The sequence below is a fragment of the Orbicella franksi genome, chromosome 6 (assembly GCF_964199315.1).
Source record: "Orbicella franksi chromosome 6, jaOrbFran1.1, whole genome shotgun sequence".
Lineage (NCBI taxonomy): Eukaryota > Metazoa > Cnidaria > Anthozoa > Scleractinia > Merulinidae > Orbicella > Orbicella franksi.
This window is the reverse complement of record NC_138150.1, coordinates 6,238,664-6,260,296: the sequence shown is the minus strand read 5'-3', so window position 1 is coordinate 6,260,296 and position 21,633 is coordinate 6,238,664. Positions and strand designations below refer to the sequence as shown.

Here is a 21,633-nt window from a genome sequence, read left to right as displayed (position 1 = left end):
GACTAATGAATATTCATTTTTATTTGCAGATAGAAAGCAGTCACACAAGCATGGGAAACTGATTATACGGGGAATTTTGATTATACGGGCTTAGGCCTTTACTAAACGTACCGTGACCATAATATTTTTCGAACTACAGGCTTAGACTCGTATTCAGAACGTTTATATTTACCATGTGATTATTAAAGGCGCGGTGGCCTCATGGTTAGTGCGCTCGACTCCGGATCGAGTGGTCCGGGTTCGAGTCCTGGTCGGGGACATTGCGTTGTGTCCTTGGGCAAGCCACTTAACCCTCACAGTGCCCACCCATGTGTACAAATGGGTATCGGCGAATGTAATGCCGGGGGGTAAACCTGCGAATGGACTGGCATCCCATCCAGTGGGAAGTAGAAATATTCCTAGTCGCTTCATAACACAGAAAGCGGGATAAGCTCCGGCCTGATTAGCCACTTGACTCGTATGCAGACTTTACCTAACTACCATTGGCCTTAGAAGTAAGATTTTAAGTTTCTTTAGTTCCAGAACACGCGCTATTAAATCTCACGCTGATTACATGTTCTCTAAATTCTATTTTGCTACGAGAACGGTGAGCCTGTAATAATAACTACATTCATGCGAGGCTAAATCTACGTGTTGAGGAGTATCATGGTATTTTTAGAAAAGTCCTATTAAAACGGTAAACGGGGGAACATGGGAACGTGGGAACGTGGGAACGTGGGAACGTGGGAACGTGGGAACATGGGAACATGGGAACATGGGAACATGGGAACATGGGAACATGGGAACATGGAACAGATGTTGTAACGGATTGAAGGGAAGATCTTATAAAAATGGTATGAACATTAATAAAGGGATCAAAAATCAAGATTGTCTCTAGCATTTTAATGATCTGTTGTTCTCGCCTCGTTTTCAGTCGTCCTTCCTTTGGTCTTTCTTGGTTAGAGCACGGTACCGATGGAATTTTGGGCCTGTTGCACTGGCAAAAACTTGGCGCCTAACAATGAAGCCCCGCGCTCCCTGTTTCCCGCCTTGTTCAGCTCCTTGCGAGAAAGGTCACAACAAAAGCACATGGATGGCATACGAAACTAGACTTGTTTAAATGCATGGCAATATTCACTCAGAAACCGTCAATGCAATGCAACAGAGTTAGTAGAAATTAACAATATTGATTCATGCTTGAGAGTGATTTACCAGCAAGAAAGAAGCTCTCAATTTTTTTTGTTGTTGTTAACTTTTTTTTCTCGGAGTTTAGAAATGTGGTCAAACACGGTCTTTGGTGTTTGGTCGACTTTTAAATGAGACTGGCTCAGTTCTGCGACTCAGAATTTCAGATTAAGATACACAATGTTATGTCGTGCGCCAAGGCTCATACTGAAACATAATGATGGTTACAAATCACATGGAAAAGAATAAAACAAACTAGCTATAGACCCTTTTCATAAAGGGCTGCCAATTATAAATTCTTTTGTAAGTATTAAAATCAGCCTCACTGACCTCGTTTTTAAGTTGATAATTCAATAAAATTTTTACTCTCGAACGAGGTTAGCGAGGCTAATTTAAATACATACAAAAGAATTTCAAGTTGGCAGCCATTTATGGAAAGGGTCTAGAGAGAGGACAGAAATGAAATTAGCAGTTAATTTAATTCCACAGTTTCTGTGACTGTAGCAAGTACGGCATCACGATTTTTCCCAGCGCAGGCTAGGACGATCCTCATGATAGCTATCAGAGTTGGGGAGTCTAACTGAAAGCATGCCTAAATGAGCAAGATAAGGGTGATTTGGGCCAGAGAAACACTTACTATACCTACGAACTTTAATATGAAAATTGAAAATACTTTCATTATCACTGGCAGTTTGGTGAAGGTTTCCACTCTCCTCGAACATAAGGTGGCTTCACGGGGTAACCATTTCTCGCGTTGCGCGCTCTCACTTTGGAGAATGTTGACTCTCAATCGTAAACTGATTTACTTTATTTAAAAAAAAAGATGACGTAAAAAGATACAAAAAACTAATCTTATTATTACTTGAATTTACAGTTCAACTACTTTACCGATATTCTGTAAACTGCCGCTTACAAGCACCACCCCCCCCCCCCCATTATAGGCCCATCTATTTGTAAACCAAAAATTCCTCCGGTTACAAGCCCCGCAGGATATAGGCTCCCTCTAGCTTTCCTTGTTTTGAATTCGTTTTATTATGATGTTTAAAACTTAATTGCCAGAAAATTAAAACAAATTCTATTTCGATCAAAATGTGCAGTTATAGCTCGTTTCGAAATAGTTTTTTTTTAATTCCGGTTATAAGCCCCCTCGGACATAAGCCCCTCCGTTTATAAGCCCATCTAAAGGCCCTTAGGAAGTTGTATAAACCCAGGGATTACAAGCGGCACTTAACCGTATCTCATTTAAACGTGTTTCTGTATTTCACGACTCTCCATTTGTGCAAACACGTGTACCATCAGCAAGAGTAGAGCTGATGGCCTAAAGTTGTTTACTCATTCCCTTTGTTTTGTTTTTACGCCTCATACCCAGACAATTTAAGGAAATGGCAAATGGCAAATTAATGGTCACTGAAATGGTTTAATTGATGGTCTGTCATTTAAACGCTTCAGGATTTCTCGAACATCCTCTGGCCATTTGTAGCTGACTTTCAACCACACAGGTAGGTCTTGAGATGTGACTGGCAGGTCGGGCAAAGCTATGCACACCATCTTAGCGGCTGAGCGATTTCGAGTGTAAAGATCTCGAAGGACTTCAAGCTCAATCCACACACGGTTGATATCCTGTAAACGCGACGGATGATGAAAGCATAGTATAAAATAACCGTGTATCTTTAACTTTTATTCTTCCACAAGGGCTAATTTCAAAATTGCGGAAAAGAAACATCTCTCTTGGGGCCGCCGTAGAGCAACGTGCGTATGGGTTATTGACCAAGCGGGAGGTCAAGATGGCTGGATATTGGTCTCGTTCTTTTTTAGTGTGTAAACACGTAGAATAAAAATGAGGCCAATATCCAGCCATTTTGACCGAACAGGTTTGGTCAACGGAGGGGAAAAAAACACTATTTTCTTTCGTTACACAGCGGGTAATTCCGAGCGAGCAAGATAGCGTGATCGTCCCCGCTCGGGTAGCCAATCACAGCGCAGGATTCAGTTTACCGTGCCAGCTAAGGGAGCTAGCCATATAATACTAAATAACACCACATGAAAGTACGGGAGGCTCCAAAGCGCGAAGGTTAGAGAAATACTGATTCCACGGTACGGTCTTTTCGTACGCGATTTCCTATAGTTCAGTATTGCCGTGTAGAAAATGCACTACATACTGGCCACTACAGAATAGGCTCCTGACCTGAGTGTGAATTCCTTCGCATCCATCAGCTGAAGCCAGACTCAAAAGGCCTGGGGAAAGGAAAACAAGCACTTTCTTGGCCTTTCTTATCTGATTCTCTGCCCACCGCGTCGGGCCCTGGGAACTAAGTTCACCGGACATCATGGCATCCATAATGACGTCATAGCCATTTTTTCGGAAGAAGTTCACAATGGCAGCCACTTTGCCACGAAAAGCTTCGTTTTCTGGGTAATAGCAGCTGTAGTAAACTTCTAAAGAACAAAAGAAGCTACCGTGAGCTGGGAACCAAATTATGGCTTAAAAACTAAACGAGGTCATTGTTCAAAATGATTGGGATAAACTTGGCGATCTAAAAGTGTTGTACCAAGTTTGAAGTTTATTTGCAAATTTACTTCATAACGTCGCCCATCGATTGTAGGGGACAGAAGACGTGTAAAGATACAATGACATTCTGCAAAGTAATTGTGTGGGCAATTATATAACAAAAATACAAATAAAATGATTTGACAGTCAAGATAAGTTGGGTCAAAATGTTCCATAAAGTGTGCAAAAAAACAATGATAAGATGTTGGTATATAATGTTTGATTCTTTAGCCACGGCTTATTATAAAATAACTGAGATACGCCCTCATTGGTAGATAGGTGTGTTTAAATGAGAGTATGTAAACACAGTTGTGACGTTTAAGATTCGCGCGCATTTTTGAGAAATATTTTATAAAAGTGATTAAATAGAGTACTTTTTTCGTGTTTACATAGCCTCATCCAAACACTTGGGGGTTGGGAGAATTCTAGGAAGTTAAGCAAACCCTCGACTGCGCCTCGGGTTTGCATAACTGTCTCGAATTCTCTGAACCCCACTCGTGTTTAGATGAGGCTATGTAAACAGAGTTAAAGTCCACTATTCCTTAAACAACTTTCAGCAATCAATTTTTTCCCATTCTTTGACTTAACAGTGACTGCATTAATTCAATCTGTACTTGAGGTGGCAGTGGTAAAAAAAAAAGCTAGAATAGTATTTAGGAAAATGCATTAGCGGATTATGTTTTACACTCTGACTATCTTGAAGAAAAAACGTTTTTAAGCTAAGATGTTTTACCATTTTTGTTCGACAAACATGTCTATTAAAGCTGTGAAAGTTTTACTTTACCGCTAGAAATGTCTGCACTTGAAGGAGTCGCAGCCGCTGTTATTTCTGTGACGCGTTCTATATTTTTCAGAAATAAAAAAATGTTTTTAGTATACCTATCATAAACACAAATGTTCAACACAAAGAAAATAAAAACTCATAGTCCCGGTGGGCACCAGAAAATCAGCGGTTTATGGAACGTTTAACATTGATGTAACAATATTTAACGATTATTTCATGAGCGTGGGTCGGATATGGGGTGAGGAAATAACAAAGGAGACGTGAGGCGTGAGTTTATTGTAATCCCAAACGCCAATGTAATACAGAAATTGTTTTTATAAGTAATCCTCAAAGCAGCTATTTTTGTAGGAATTTTTAAGAACACGATCTAACTGTTTTTATTATCATTATCAAAACGCTTCGGAGGTTTTAGTCTAATGTAAACGCAGTGATCGGTTCAAGGGGGAATATCAATGGCAAATCGTTCCCTGTGTAAGTTGCCTCATATTCCTCGCTGAATCTATCTAAGGTTATCTACATCATGAAAAGTTATGAAAGTTAGTTGACGAAAAGATGCGATAAATGACTCCATTATATTCCTTGTGCAATTTAGACTGATGTTTCAAAAGGCGAGTTTAAAGCATAAAAACATAAACACTGGAGCAAAAAGACGCAAGACAACAAGGTTTACTCAAACACAGTAATCGGAGTTCGCTTAGGGAAGTAAATTGTAATGGACGAATGTATAAAAGTGACATTGAAACAGCACACATCAGAAGATACCAGTATAAGGCGCATAGTTCAGTGTAAATTGTTACCTATGACGTTGTTTGGCTTGGAAATAGCTGCCTGCATCACAGGATCTAAATAAAAATGCGACAGTAAGTTTAGTATTATTTCGGTCACCGCATAAAAATAAAGAATAGTATAGAACTGTTATATATTCTTAGTGTCTGGTGTTTATTACCTTGAAAATTAAAAGGACACAGTGCACCTCGTCTTCGCCATGTAATGGACATCAACACTATCACAAGAAGTGCCACTCCTGCTACAGAACCTCCCGCAATAGGAGCCCAACTGATACGTTTAGTGGCTGCCTCTTTGAATTGCTCTAGGTAGAAAAGAAACGGCACAAAAATTATGCATTGTTTCTACCAAGAACCATTTTATTCCAAGAAAATTTTAAAAAAAGAATCGAATTTCGCGTTCAGAAAGACAAATAGCCTTAAATCTAGACCTGTAATTCCTTTTCGCCAACCAAACTGAGCGGTAAATTATAAGTCCGGACACCGTCAGCGCCATAAAGAAAAACAATTTTTCATTCATGAGCAGTTAAGTTCTAATGAAAACGTGGATAACATTATTGAAATTCAAAGTATTGCTCTGGATATTTAGGCGATTTTTCGTAATACTTGTGGAAAGGCCCATCTATACGTGATTATCGAGCCATTGTTTGAAGCTAATCACGATGTCATGAGTGAAATGAAGATAATAACTAAGCTCCACTGACAGCCTGAGGACACTGAACTAGAAATACAATCTCTGTGTCTATGAAGAATACGAAAAACCTCACCTTTTGTTTCAAACACTGGCATAAACGTTGGGATGAAAGCTGCGAAGAAAATGATTACAAGAGATTTTAAAAAGACTGATTTAAAAGAAAACCTTGATTAAAAATGTGATTCGTGTGTAATGTAAAGAAGGCCATTCACTCACAAACAATCATTTTTGCAAAAAGACATAGAGTTAAATTTAGGTACGAAATCGAATACTCGTAAAAGTTTGGCAGGGCTTAGCCATCCGAGTCTCATTTTGAATGTAGTACATTCCATTAATGAATTCATTGTCATTATATACTGATCGGTTTTGACGATAGAGCCAAAACATCATTTGTAACGGCCAGATACTGTCAATTATGCAAACCTGTCTGTTATTTTACAATTGACTATAATTTAAATTACATCTTCTACGTCAGCGTATTAAAGGAGCTACGTCACGGTTCGTGCATCTTGAAAAGTTAAGCCTAAATGTTTCAAGTTTGTCGTTTGTAATCCATGCCAATCTTCTCCATCCTTAACCATCCTTGTTCCTTTCTGGTTTAGCATTATCTCTTTGGTGTTTCCTATCTTAGTTAACTATTATTTTCAATTTTCCTTCAATTTAAAGGTAATTTTGTACTTGGCCAAAATATCCAAACTGAGCTCCTGTAAGCTAAAACTGGAAGTAATATATCAAACACGAAAAACCGTGTTTGACCACATTTCCAAACACCGAGAAGAGAGTTGAAAAAAACAACGCGCAGCGAAGTATTGTTGACGAACTTCGAGTTGTTTGCAAATGTGGTCAAACACTGTCTTGAGTGTTTGATATATCTTCTCAATCGAAGCTAAAACTAAGGAGAAAACGTAGAAATGAAATCGTAAAAATCTATGCTAATTAAGATCAGATATCCAAACACCGTCACGGTCATAATTTTCTTTGTTTAAACTTGATGAATTATTAAAGAGTTTGAGAGGCATGATTCATACTTGGTCGTAATGGATCAAACTCTTTCAGCCAAATTCTTTCTCCAAAATGTGTGCCTCTAAATGGAAAGGAAACAACCTACAAACCAAAACACATTTGTACAAAATTAATAATCTGTTTTGCATATATTGTTTAATAAAATATCTGTAAGAGTAAGTGATTGGTCATATTTTTGGTTCAACATTCTTTAAACCAGTTTGATCTTTATCTTCGTTTACTCCTGATTACGATTACAAATATTACAAGAAATAAAAATTAATTTAACTGATCTGAAAATTTTCATACCAAAAATAAATTTAAACCTCTCCTTATCTACGTATATATCCAAAGAGAAGCTTGATTCTATCAGTTTCTATCAGTAGCGGATCTAAGGGAGGGGCCCAGGGGACCCCCCACTCCCTCTTATTTGGGTAAGAAAAGAAAAAATCAGAGAAGAAAGAAAAGCCGGCAGGGTAAGCAAAACAACTGTACCATGACACGAGGTTTCTTTGGTAACTTAATTTTTGCCATTATTGCTCGAAGATTCTGCGGAAATCATTTTAATTGTTTGAAACTTTTGAGCTCCGTGCAACTAAGTTATGATCTCATGCAACGGTGTTAAGTGGGTCAAAGGACTGCAACAGAAAAAAAAACACTATTTTGTTTACATTTGTGGTTGGTTCTGGATATGTCACACTTCCTTATTACTCATAAATTGCACTTCCCTGCGTATCTCCTGAAGAATAAAATATTTCCACTGCTCTTTGTTGTGACAAGCTGAATTTAAGAGTTCTTGTTTCCTTGATTAAAGATACGTTTTTGGATTTTTTCTGTGACGCCTTAAAGTTGCTGTTAATGTTGTGGGAAATATTTTAGAGAAATTAAAAGTTTTACTCGCGAAAAATGTCTCAGATATCTATATTTATTTAAAGAGATACTCAATCATTGAAAAGCGTTGAGCCAGTCAATCTCACTGCTCCTCTTATGGTTAATGTAGCCTATGGAATATTTTCATTAACAAAGTATATTCTAGTTTGTCTTGTGTGATCGTTCGGGTGAGAGTAGTTCTGAAAAGAACTGTTGTTGGTGACTGATGTTTCGACAACCTGAGCGGAATTCATCTTCAGAGTCAAGTGAATAGTGTCTGTCAGTAGATGAGGTTATAAGTCTGGTCCGTTGAAAGTGATTGGCCAGTTTGACCCGGATGATGTCACAAGACGAACCACTGATACTCCTGGGTTCAAACCATTTACAAAGTATAGTTCTTTCAAAACCTGAAGCATTATTTTAGATATTACAAATACTTCCTCTTGGTTCCGCTATAACTACACCTTAAACTTGCAAGTATTGGCGCCTTACATACCGCGACATGGAGAACATCTGGTTTAATGTTTGGTGGTTCATCTGTTATCGTCCAGGTGGTCACGTTCTGAAATTTGAGAAAAATACCTTTCACATTACAACTTCCAAGAATAATGTTTGTAAAATAACTTGTCTTCAAGGGAAGCTAGGTGACATTGGTCTTAACATCCCGTGGGGGTGGTACGCCCATATGTATTAAAGTCACTTGGTAAGTGCCGGGGAATAGGGTTATTTTCTCAGTACAGGTTCACAGTCCTTTAAATTGGGTATCCCTTTTGCTCCTTCTTGTTGGTATTATAACCCAATGTGATACCGAGATAGAGATACTTAAGGTTACCGTATACCTTCAGGGGTGTCTCACGTCCAAGCGATGTAGCGCGTCCGGTTTAAGCCGTAGATACCTAAACCCCTATATCAAATTAAAGCTTATAGAGCTGGCTATCAAACCATACCAAAAATTTTGAAATAAAATGAACTGCCGATTTTTTCACGGCCACTAAATGCGAGCGTCCTAATCACCTTTCGGAAGCTACAAGTCAAAGCAAATTTTGTTTTTGGCCAATTTATTTTTTTTTCCTCGGTTTCAAGACAAAAAGCGCTAAAAAAGCGTGTCTGCGTTTTGCCACATTCAATTGTAGTAAAAAGTTACAGAACATTTTCGAAATAGGATTTAAAAAATGTGAAGTGATCGTACAAAAATTGCTCTCGGAGAAAAAATATTTCGACATAAACAATTCGCAGATACGTTCTTGTTTTTTATATGTTAATCTAGCTACTGTCCAAATTTGAGGGCAATCAAACAAATCCCCTTTGAGTTGTAACTCGTTAAAGTGTCTGCTTCAAGCGGAAAAATTTATTCGAGAAAACAGCGCTAAGAAAAGTCTCTTGCTTTGCAAACAGACTCCGCCCACAAACGCCTTCAACTGATTTCGCAGATCACTGAGCCAATCAGCGCTTGGAAAATTTACTACCAGTAACTCGCGGTGAAATTTACTCGTGAATCTCGAAAAAACCCTTGTGTTTCGCAATGCGCTCAAGGCGGAGAGAAAATTTTTCTGTAGCTCGGTTTTTCTTGAAGCTGGTCTGGCAAAATGGGGAAGACGAAAAAGGATACGAACGCTAGAGTGGCTGGACGACGAGAACAAACTGAACAAAAGAAAGCGCGGCGGAGCAAATGTGCATGGATTATATTCCAATGGATCTCAATGAGTTGGACGATTCATCGGTATCGGACTCAACAAAAGAGTCAATGTAAACGTCGCTGTTATAGCTGTCGAGTTCCCAAATTTTTACAGAACCTTTCTCTTCTCTTAACTCGATCTTTTTGCCCGCTTGATACGATAGCTATAGCTTCATCCGCCAGGCCAACTTTCGCTTCTTCGCTCATTGATGTGTTTTCATTCGTTCTTGGCTTTTCCGAACTGGTAAACAGAGTTTTCCGTGGTCCATGTTTACTTATAACTTAATAGAATTACATCTAATATGAAAAATGCTTAAATCTAAGTAGGCAGCCAATTCGTGGTATCCATATATTCCCGCGAAAGTAGTCTCGGTTGATTGCGTGCACGTTATAGGGCTGTCAATCAAGAGAGAACTTTTACTTCCGGCCGTAACGTAAAACCTCCATTTCTCCGCCAATATTAAGTTTTTTTTTAAATTTTGTTTTCAGAAATTAGAGATTACTCTTCGACCATTACTTTGAACCAAAAATCCAAATTTGAAGAAAATTGCCGATCTGAAGGTATACTGTGACCTTAAAAACGTTATAGAGTAACACCATAAAATTTACGTTAACAAGTTGAATATCTGAAATACACCGGAAAAAATAATTATCATTTATTTATTTGTTTAGTTATTTATTTATTCTTGCTGGTTTTTTGTTTTGTTTGTTTGTTTGTTTTTTTTGCTTTTGGTGGCTTTGATCATGTTTTATCTACTATTTTGTTTCCCGTGTATCTGAGATATTGAAATTGTTAACGCAAAGTTCATGGTGTACTTCCGTAACGTAAATACTTTTTTAATGAACTGTTCAAGTTAATGTTGAAGTGCGTAAAAGCCCAGCAAAATGAAAAAGATTTGATCTGATACAACTGGACTATCCGTTTTTCTTGATGCTACACTTTCTTTAATACAGGGAAGAAATGAAAACGACCCGTGTTCATACAATTCTTGGTTATCGTCTTCCCTTGAGCAAGGTTTCACTTGTCAGGTAATAATAATAAAATGAATTTTTAACTGGATAAACTCATAAGTACAAATTGTACTGTTATCATAGGGGTCCTGTAAAACTTTAAAAAAGTAAAAAAGTCCAAAAATCTAAAAAAAAAAAAAAACTGCATCAATAGAAAGAACATACAAACTAGAACATAGAAACTACAAATAACTATAAATACAAAAGTTAGTTGATCTTTTGTCGAGATAAAACTCTACAATTGATATTTCTGACCTCTAATGGTAAGCTATTATAAATTGCGGCACCTAAAAAAGAAAAACTTTAACTGCTAAACTCCAGTTTCATTTTGGGTAGCTCAACTGAGGAAAGTCTGTTCTTGGTGTTGAAGTTGTGCTTTTTCCTCGTAAACGTACCTCGTTTCCCCGATTTGGGACTTGAAAAGTGTACAAATTCTCGTTTTTGTTCCCTTAACCAGAGTTTGGTGTTTAGAGCCTTTCAGACCACCCGTGTCCAAGTTATTAAACTAGTGTGTTCAGTTTGACATCGAGCAGGGATTTTTATGGTTTGTTTGGCTAACGCTTCGTTTTGCCAAAGGAAACATATTTTAAGTTCTGCTGATTGAGAGCTTGGAATTCAAGATGTCCATCAGATTGATTAAAGTAGGGATTTTAGGCAGTCTTCTATGGCAACGGTAACGGGAGCAATGGCTCTCCACATGCGATGCAAAGCTACATTTCTCAGCCCTCCGGTGGGAAAAAAAAAAAAAACGTTAAATCATCAATTTTCATGTTTGGAGAACCTGAGCCATGACAACGAATTTCTCATGTTTCTGTTTGAAATCTGATTTTGTGTTAATGCAGTTTCATCTAGGCGACGCCTGACTTCACAATGTACCACGACTGCGAGAGGACAAATTTCTTTTTTGCGTCAGAAACACGCGAAATGTCGGAGGTACCATTTCTTTGAAGCAGAACGTCTTGCTTAAGATATTTATCATGTGTAACAGTATCATGTTAATTTACTAACCCTTGGCACAAGCACACAGCTCATCATTCTATTCGAAGTTGGGTTATGCTCAAATTCGTAAAGCAATGAATAATGAGTCAAGTTCCCACCTTAAACAGAATAATACCTCACAGTTAGAAACTATTCGCTTTCCTTTAAAGAAACGATGTATTTATGACCTATTTATATTATTAACCAAACGCAATGGCCGTGCTGGCATTAAGCACTTTCGTGCATATTTCTGGCTCAACTGATCCAATCACTGTGATCTGGGTATCATTGGAAAGATCTTTTCTTCCGCAGAACTTTGGTGATGTCAATTTTGATCAAAGGTGATGACGCCAGAGGTGGAACACTCGTCACGGCCGGTTACGGCCGGCGCAGGTGTCAATGGCTTAATTGTTCAAGTCCCAAGCTGGCCACCCACATAGAGAAATTTAACAAATTGACGTCAGATTTTATGCGTCTGTCCTCTTATTGATGATAAATTGCGTCATAACATTGTCAAAGTGGCTATGAAACCACGAGCCGGCCGGCTCGTGGAAGTTTCAGTGAATTTTATTCAAACTGACGCGAACATTGTCAATAGCTTTTCTCGCGTTTTGATTGGCTACTTAAAAAAGTCCATAAAATCTTGTTGGTTAAAAAAAGTTGACAGTATGACAGCGGAAAGTTGAACTTGAAAGCTTGCGTAAATTAATTTTTTTTTCCATTTGTACTCTTATTGAGGATAAAAATGAGCCAATCAGCGCGCGAGAAATTAGACAGTTATTGTAAGAAAAAGATCTTTGCTTGAAATCCTTGACAAAGCGATATTTGAAAGTATTATGGAGAAAGCTTTGTGCGGATCGACGACGACGCTGCCTTGGAGTTACCCGGCCACTAGTCTCTTCTGCCATACTTACTCATAATGTTCAGCGCACCATGAAAGTTACGTCACTAGGTTGTTTTGGTCGTTCCAAGATGGTGCTCAACTAGCTGACTTCGAATGGCCCAAACGAAAGGCGAAAACAGTACACAATGTGAAAAGTTCAAGTCTTAGATATGAAAATTTCATTTCACCAACACTTCAGTATCCTTGTAATTTAGGAAATGTGACTCTAAATTTATCTACCGTCAATATCAAACCGGATTCAACTGAATCCTGTTTCATTTCTCACCATCAAGAAACGGAAAGTTCTCCAACGGCTTCCAAGAAACTGTGTAATTGTGTTTACCAACTGCGATAGACTTAAAGGTAACATTTAGAATCTCTGCCCGACGTGGAGAAGCTGCTTTTGGATCAGAAAGACCAAGGCACCCTAAAAATCAAACATGATAATAACAATAATTAATGCCTGATTCTCAAAAGTCAATATTGATTGTAGCTCCATTTTTCTCTGCCTTATGCGCCTTCTGGCACAGAGAAAAATAACTTACTAAATAACTAATATTTTTTGCCATATATAGTGCCGATTGATTATCGTAACAGGGATCTAACAGTAACAGTAACTTTTATTAATATGTAAATAGATTATAAGCCTTAAGCAAGACCGCGCCGCCTGGCGTCACGGTGTGAAGGAGGGGGCACTCAGGGCCGAGACGAAGGCCAGGGCCGAGGCGACAATCAAGCGGGCAGCGAGAGGAACGACAAGTATCAGTTCGTGAGGCCACCAACTACATCTGTGCCAGCTGCAACAAAGACTGCCACTCAAGAATCGGGCTTTTGAGTCACTCAAGAGCCTGTCGACACTGATGCGCTGACCATCGCCTCTCCGAGACGAGGATGCCAACAACATTTATGAGCCTTAGTAGCTCGCAGCTTGCAAAGCTATACCCTGCTACCAGAAGTTTCTTTCTGGCAAGTCTTTTAGCATGTACGAAGTCGTTCGCGTCTCTTGTATTTCGCGTAGTCGGCTTGTTTACTTCCCCGAAACCTTTGCTACGAGCCGCTTACATTTCCCGTTGAGAATGCGCTAGATCGTAATCAAGTTACTATAGGAATTATGACGTAAATCTCACCTGACGCGATGCCGCAGCCTGGTTTGTCCATCCTCTTTCTTTACGCGGGTAGAAATTACCCCTCATTGTTTTGCACGAACTTGCCAGAATGATTAGGTTTTACAATTCTCAAGAACTGTTGAAGCCTTGTAGACTGCTTCTTTGAAACATAAACGAGAAAGATCTTTGGCAACCATCTTTCGACTTCACGCAGGCTCATTTTTGCACAGCAAATCAGCAAAAAAAAATAGATGCGCATGAGATAACAAACTCGTTTAAACCGGTTTTTAACCTGATTATCACGTGATCTACCTCAATCTGGAGGTATCTAAAGCGCATGCTCAACGGGAAATGTAAGCGGCTCGTGGCAGAGGTTCCTCTCAGGGAAGTAATAAGCCGACTATGCGAAATACAAGAGACGCGAACGACTTCGTACATGCTAAAAGACTTGCCAGAAAGGAACCTCTGCTAGCAGGGTAGCAAAGCTATTCTGGGTGATCTACTATTACATTAACGGTATTATCTAGTTTAGTTGAACGAGAGAATAAGAAAAAAATGGGAAATTAAAGACATTTGAGTAGATAAACAAAATGACACCAAAATATTATACATAACATATGTAGCGTTCAATACATATCGTTGACTTACTTTGGGGTTTTTCTATGCTGCGGAGCCTTCTTAAATTGCGTGGTGTATGCTGGTCATTTTCTGTGTCTTAAGGGATTAAAATAAAACAGCAACAGAATGATTAGCTATCAGACTGCAATCAAATGCATTAGTTAAATAGTTAATTCTTATAATGACCAGATTTATATAAATTATCATTGCATAGTAAAATACACCTTCATACTTGTTCTACTTAAGGTGGCTCCCTATAGTTCTACTACCGCATGCGCGGAAGGGAAACTAATACGCTTCAATAACAATTATATATTGGACGAGGTTGGGCGAAATATCGTGATTTGTCAGTGGCGAGCAGATCAATATTTTGCCCCAATATTTTGCCATAACCGAGTTCAATAAATGTTTTATCATTCAATCACCAAGTTTGTTTTCATATTTAATTAAATCACTCTCTGAGAGCTCAGGGAGGTGATCTGCCATTTTTCACCCGACAACGTGGTTTCAATTGCGCATGAGCAGAATATTATTTGTAGCAAAAGATATTTAGATGATGCTACGCATGAGCAGACCAGTATTTGCAGGCAATTACTTGCAGGTCACGTGGTGGGCTCTCAGCCAATGAGAAGGAAGAAAAAATGAATCGAATAATAATGGTATTTATTACCCCACCCGTTATTGATACAGTGGGAACCCGGTCAGCAACGGGCCACAAAAATCTGGCCGCATGCACAGGGTGGCCGTATTTAAGGGAATAACTGACTGCGCTTTTGTTCAGGCCAGAATAAAGTGGCCAGAATAACGAGGTGGCCGTAAGGTGGGGTTCCACTGTACTTGTTAATCGATCAGTTTGGTCACCCATCCACTCATCAGTAATATATCATTGATTCTATTATGATAGCCCTCCAACGCCCGTTACTGTGCTTCTCTTTATGTTCATCTAAGTGTTTGGGCGCTTTTCATTCGATGAAGAATTCCGGAAGTTTCCGGTGACGAATGGAATAGCATTTTCCTCGGAAATTTCGGGGATTTTCGGTTAAATGGTTCCCATTCGGTAAATTCGAAAATTTCGGGATTTTTTTTTAAACTTTCCCATGCGGGAAATGTCCGTACCATTTGTCCCCGTTTTGAAATTTTTGTATTTTTTAGTTGAATTGAAAAGCGCCCCCCTGTCACATTTACTGTTTTAATTATTAATTGATCAATAAAAATATGGACAAATTTCTTTACCTTTGCGCGTACCCTGCTCACAATCCTGGATGCACTTCTCAAACGTGAAAATCTATAGAGGACACAAAGCTAGACATTAAAAAATTAACTAATTTTTATTGACCAACTGCCTGTCAAAATCATAGGCGTACGAGCTGGGGGAGCGAGGGGGACTGCAGCCCCCCCCCCCCGCCCCCCCCCAGGTACGGAAATTATGTGATTTTTCGGGCAAAACGCTTAAGAGTAAACATTACAAAATAGTGCTGTCTACGTGATTTCTAAAATTAGTTACTTTTTTTAGAATTTTTTCTTTTAATAAGTTTTAGATTTTACTCGGATTGAGAATGTTGATAGAGTATGATTGATTGATTATGTTAGCCTGCGAACAGGCTCCCGGCGAGGACGGAAAAAATTTCGGCGAGCGCGAAACAGAAGAATTCGGAGAGCAAAGCGATCGGGGCGGCTCACTGGGAGCCTGTTCGCTGGCTAGATTATGTAAGCTTTGAATATAACCAGGAGCCCATTAGGGCTCCTGATATAACTATTTTTGGAATTATAGCAGTTTCATTAGATGTGGGAATTTTGAACATTTTTGTTTTTCATGCAATTTGAGTGCGTTTGCATCTCGATTTCAACACTCTCGCATTCGGGCATTGCGTAAAGTTTTCGAGCAAGAAGGTCACCCCTCCCCCCAAGTCCGAAGGTACCCGTACGCCTATGGTCAAACTAATTGCCATGGAAACATCAAGTTCCGAGTACAATGACATGCTTAATCAAATAAATTTCAGCTAAAGTTACAAAGTATGGTAGCTTTCAGTTAAAGTTGCAGGTCGCACATAATTGTATCTACGGCAGTTACATTCTTAAAATTGATTGACGTAAAGAAACTGAAATAATTATACCAAAAAAGCTCAAAAACATATCGATAACCGGAAATACATCGTAACCGGTAACCGTATTAAAATAATAGTAACCTGAAAGCCACGATGATTTTAAGCATGCACGTGCCCAGCGGTGTCATCATATCTTCCCTGCGTTGATTCATTTCCGCATGGCATCGACCTCGCGAGGGATTTCATGGGAAAGACCATGGTTATTTTTACATGACTATTCCATCATTGTTATGGCCCCCCAAAACGTTTGCCAATCGAACACTGGACCGCTTCCGCTGCAGGTCAGATTCTTCCTGAAGGAGATCTACTCTATTCTGAGGTGCAATCACAGAGAACACATACTTGTATCATCCATTCAGTAGATTTGCCGTTCAGTTGATGTCACTGTTACTGTTATTCTTATGTGCAAATCGCGAAGAACCCAAAGTTGTATCCATTCAGTAGATTTGTTTTGTTGTTGACGTGAAATCGCCAGAAACTCATAGTTGTATGCATTTAGTAGATTTACTGTTTTGAAGTCACTGAAATCGCGCTCGAAAAACTCATTATATTTTCCGTTCAGCAGATTCGCTGAATTATAACAGTGTGTGTATGCTAATTTATTGTTTCCATATTTCATTCGTTATGATGTAGTACTGCCCAGTATCCACTCGCAGCATTCCACATACGATTTGTAACCTATATTTTTATACATATTACTTAGCGACACGTGTGAGGTAACGCCATGTGGCAACCTTGAGTTCTCTTGCGTCTTCTCCCAGGTAATCTGAGAACGAAAGCCAAGAACTGAAAGCGTATTTGTAACGCTAAGCCTAAAAAACACTTTTTCATCTCAAAGGGCCCATCTGTTGGTTAAAAAGGTTAGAGTCTGTTTATGCGTGGTCCTTTTTGTTAAAACAAAAATATCACAACTTCCAGATGTTGCGATTATTCGAAACACGTGTTCGTGAAAAGCGTTAAAGTTTAAAGATAAACTCAATAGCAAATTGCATTTGAAATGAATCTTATAACGTAACGAATTTCAATTTCAATATCAAAAGATTACAATTTGGACCTTAAATCCTTTGATGGAATAGAGGAAATTATACTGAGTGTCGTTCGATTCCAACTACGAGGAAGATAAATTTAAACGGCATAATTAACCTTCTGGTTATTAAGTTCGAAAACAAATCATTGGTAAAGGGGCATTGACATAATAAACACAAAGTTAATTTTGAATCACTACGTAGCAAAAAATATTAGTGAAAGCAAGAGTTGGAGATATACGAAAACGATACATAAAAGTGACTATTTTCAAACAAAGATATTCAGCATAATTACAATTATCACCTACCCAAGGAAAGAAAAGACTATGCGACCAAGATTTTTGACATATAAGCTGACTTAAGATATCGTAGTAAACGAATTCGCTTTAGTCAGATTTAGTATCTTTGAAGTCGGCCGGTACCACTTGTTTACCTACCCTTCGTTTTTCTCGGTTTTTCATCATTGATCTGCAAAGACGGAAGCAAGCTGTGTTGGACGGTGGTGAAGTCCCTCTAAATAAATTGCTCGATCTTGATCTTTGACGAAGGGATTGCTCCTCAGCACGTGTCCCTAAACACTCACTCCTGGGAAAGTATGCCACAACAACGAGCAAGCTAACAAACTGACTAGAAAAGCAAGCCATTTTGATTAAACAAGCTGGTTTTCCCTCTAACTCTTATCCTCTCAGGGCACAAAACTGAAAAACTGCTACTTCTTCCCTTTAGCACTGTCGCTAAAGCAAAACAGGATGGGAAGGGTTATGTTTTGGTCACGTGCCAACAATATTGAACCAAAATTCAAAGACAACTATGACCCCTTGACTTTGAATATAATTTGCTGAAAGATTGTGGAAGGAATTATCTCATTGACACGTTTTGACTAAAATTTCGAACAAAAATATAATTGTTTTACCAGAAGAAAAATGGTGCCAATATCAAAAAGGAAGGAAATTATCCTCATCCCAGGTTTCGTTTTCGTGTCCATTTTCGAGTTTATATAAAAAAGATAAACAACGACCATAAAACACGAAGCCCACCCTCATCGCATAAGGACGAAAACATGACTCTTGACAGGAGCTTTGTGAGAGGTATTGTATTACAAAGGTCATACTATTTACAGAAGTTTGCGAGTAAATATGAATGCTTAACGAATTCATTGATTCCTAAATTCTCCTGCCGCAGTTTTGAATTTTTTTTTTTTTTCGTTTTCCTCTCGCCTTTTTAAGGGCGATTTTGGCGATTTTTTCACCTCCAAAAAAAAAAGAAAAGAAAGGAATGTGCTGAAAGAGAACTTGAACATTTCCAAGGCTTTGCAGCGAGTGGCGGGCACCGCCGACACCTGATAAATGTTTGACCTTTTTACTGTATGACAGACTGGTCAATGATGAAAAGAAGAATTCTAATTGGCATCTAATTGGTCCGGAATTTAATATATATATAGGAAGCACATTAACAGATATACTAGGCCTAAGTTATGGGGAAACGAAAAACCGGATCTGCGCCCAAAGTGTTCACGCGCTGACAGACCCACTTCAGTTTCACATCACAAAGTTGGTATTCTCGACGTAAAGAACTCTCTTTCACGAGAGAAACGTTGACAATATGAAATGCCAACAGAACGCTGGTACCTTAGACGCGACTATAGAGGGTTTTGATCAAAACGAAAGAAATGAGAATAAAAAATAAAAGTAGTACTGAACGAAGTGCATGGAAAATGTCCCGCGATCATTCCAGCCGTAAAAACAAAACTTGCAAAATTTGCTTTTTCATGATCAGGCAGATGCAATTTCGATAAGGCCAATTTACATTTTTACTTTAAGAAATGAAATCTAACTTAAAATATGTCTCAAAAAAATTAAAAATCTAAGGGACCAATTTTTCGCCTGCGACGAATTTAGCCATCTGAGACGGAGGATTATAAAAGATCTGATATAAATTCAGCGTGGGATAATTCGTGTCTAGCCAGAAAATTGGGCCAATACTCCAGCTTTAAAAATTTTTCCTCATTGAGTTCTTTTAGTTTTCAATTTAGGCTCCAAAGTAATTAGACAATTACTTTACTTTGGTTTTGGTTTTACTACGGTTTGAGATTGGCTGAGCGTCTAATTGGTTTTGGTTTTGGTTTTACAGCACTCAATAGACCAATTTCAATATATCAAAGTTCAGCCTAACACAATAGACCTCAGCTAGACGAGGCTCTGGCGAATAAATCCCACAAACTCTGTTGTTATTCCCCAGAGCCTCGTACTGAGGTCTATTGTTTTAGGGTGAATTTTATTAACATATCAAAATTGGTCTGTTAATGACCGCTCTATTGCGATTTATTAGTTTTGGAAAACGCTTTCATTTGCATTTTCAAATTTCAAAGAAAAATGAATATCTATTTTTGTTGTCCTAGTTTTCCTAGCTTTTTTTGAAATTTTCAAAATAGGTACTGTAATTGTACTTAGTTTTGAAACTTGTAACGTTTTATGTGTAATTTATCAAATGGAATAAAGACACTATTTATTTTATCTAATCAATGTTGATCTTGTAATGAAACTCTCGAGGGTCGCTAGTTTGAATTGGGTGCCTTTCCCTCTTTCCTCGGGCATTATTGAACAGGGTCGAGCAACGTAATAAATTACCTACCGACGCCGAAGGCTGAGGCAAATAATTGATCGGCGAAACACTGACAAATCTTTGGAGATAACGTGCCAAGTTCAATAAAGGTTTGATAATTCGATCACCAAGGTTGTTTTCCTAGTTGAATCATTCTCTGACAGCTAAAGGAAGCAATCTAAGAGCGTGGTTAAAATTACACATGAGCAGAACAATATTTTCAGCAAAACACAGCATCATGAGTAGACTATTATTTGTAGGAAGTTATCTGAAGGTCACGTGGTTGTCTTGGCCAATGAAAAGGAAGGGGAAAAATGCATCGAATGACAACTACCACTAAGAATAGACTCTTTAGATACTGTCGTAATAATCTAATCCTGAAGGGTGATGAGCCAAAATTTAATTAAACCGTTGTTTCGTTATACATGTTTTGTTACATCCGCAGTTTTCGATGTTTTTCATGAAAGCAAACTCATTTTGAGAAACGCTAATAAAAGGCAAAACCATAATATCAAACCGACAACAAGGAGAACACCTGGATCAGTAAAACTCTTAAGAAAATAGGGGAAACAACGGCAGGTGGATTCTTAATGCAAGGAAAAGGGACGGAAACAGAAATACGATAAAATAATAGCTGCAATAACCTCCTGGTGGAACATATCTGTTCCTGTGTGTGAAAGTTTAGTTTTAAACGTGGAAATATCCAGCAAATTTGCAACCCTCAAACGAGGAACACATGCTCACAAAGCGGCTGGAATCGAATCAGCGAATATACTATCAGGAGCCATAATGATACTATTCAACATTCATTTCAATTTCCTTGCAGTGAGAATCAGTCAGCTGCTATCTAGTTTTAGAAACCAGTCCTACGAAAAATACACGCGTTGATTGGTTAAAAATCGCATTACTACAACTCGATAGAAACACAGAACTAGCACGAGCTGTTGACAAGGGAATTTACGTTTTGACAATCATTCATTCATCATTCATTCATTCATTCTGTTTATTTTGCCTTTTTACGTAATGTGCAGAATTCATAAATATTTTAGTGTGAGGCGAGGTGACCTCCAGAAACCATCAGGCTTTTATTTGAGGCCACCTCGTACGTAACAATACGGTCGCGGTGTTGTCTAAAAGAAATAGAAAACAAGCTGTGGAAACACTCGCCTGCAGCTCGGGTTCCCACAGCATTTCTCGTTCTCCCAAACTTCCACTCGTGTTTCTATAACTCGAGAGAGAAACACGGTACATGTTTTCTATTTCTTAAATAACAAAATAAATAAATAAATAAATGAATAAAAGGCAGAAAAAACTCAATTCAGTTATGGTAGTAATATCATGGGTGACTAATTACTCCTTAATTTTGGCTCGAAATTTCAGTTTTAATTTATAAATTCACATGTGAAATTACAAAATTGCCATGGCAACGTTTGGCGCGAAATTTCTCGATACTGAGAATGCAAAAAGTTGTTCTAAACGATAAAAGTTGCTCGAAATACAAGAAGTTGCCAAAAAGTTGCCGAGCAACTTGTGGAAAACCCTAATTATTATGATGTGTCTGAAGTTTGTTTCTCGTTCTGCTTCTCAGGATTTAAACTCATTTTGCGTTTACTGAGCTGCTAAATTTACCAGGTACCCCTTGTCGCCAATGGTAGACTGTATATGAGAAGCATCACTCAGCATTTTCATGCTTTTTTAATGTTTTACCTATTGCAAAAATCCCTTTCTTTCTTGAAATTTTATGATACACTGCGCAACTAGCCTGTTACTAGTTCCTGTTCTTT

The 21,633-nt window shown here is 38.4% G+C and overlaps 1 protein-coding gene across 1 annotated transcript; it reads right to left on the bottom strand.

The window, feature by feature from the left end:
- Positions 1 to 2,091: 2,091 nt before the first annotated feature.
- LOC145489086 (uncharacterized) lies at positions 2,092 to 18,785 on the bottom strand. The gene is made up of 13 exons (XM_081467994.1): positions 17,686 to 18,785; positions 15,352 to 15,403; positions 14,149 to 14,214; positions 12,681 to 12,821; positions 11,542 to 11,630; positions 8,344 to 8,409; positions 7,004 to 7,079; positions 6,049 to 6,087; positions 5,443 to 5,586; positions 5,294 to 5,338; positions 4,497 to 4,553; positions 3,350 to 3,600; positions 2,092 to 2,784 (listed from the first exon to the last, which is right to left on the bottom strand). Exons 1-13 carry the CDS (start codon positions 17,890 to 17,892, stop codon positions 2,569 to 2,571), a joined length of 1,449 nt encoding a protein of 482 aa, XP_081324120.1. The 5' UTR covers positions 17,893 to 18,785; the 3' UTR covers positions 2,092 to 2,568.
- Positions 18,786 to 21,633: the final 2,848 nt, after the last annotated feature.

Coding starts and splice junctions, on each gene's coding strand:
- LOC145489086 (XM_081467994.1), bottom strand. CDS start 17,892: ATGGCTTGCTTTTCTAGTCAGTTTGTTAGCTTGCTCGTTGTTGTGGCA. Junction 7,080..8,343: donor CAGATGTTCTCCATGTCGCG/GTATGTAAGGCG, acceptor TTTGGTTTGTAG/GTTGTTTCCTTTCCATTTAG. Junction 5,339..5,442: donor GTGTCCTTTTAATTTTCAAG/GTAATAAACACC, acceptor ATTTTTATTTAG/ATCCTGTGATGCAGGCAGCT.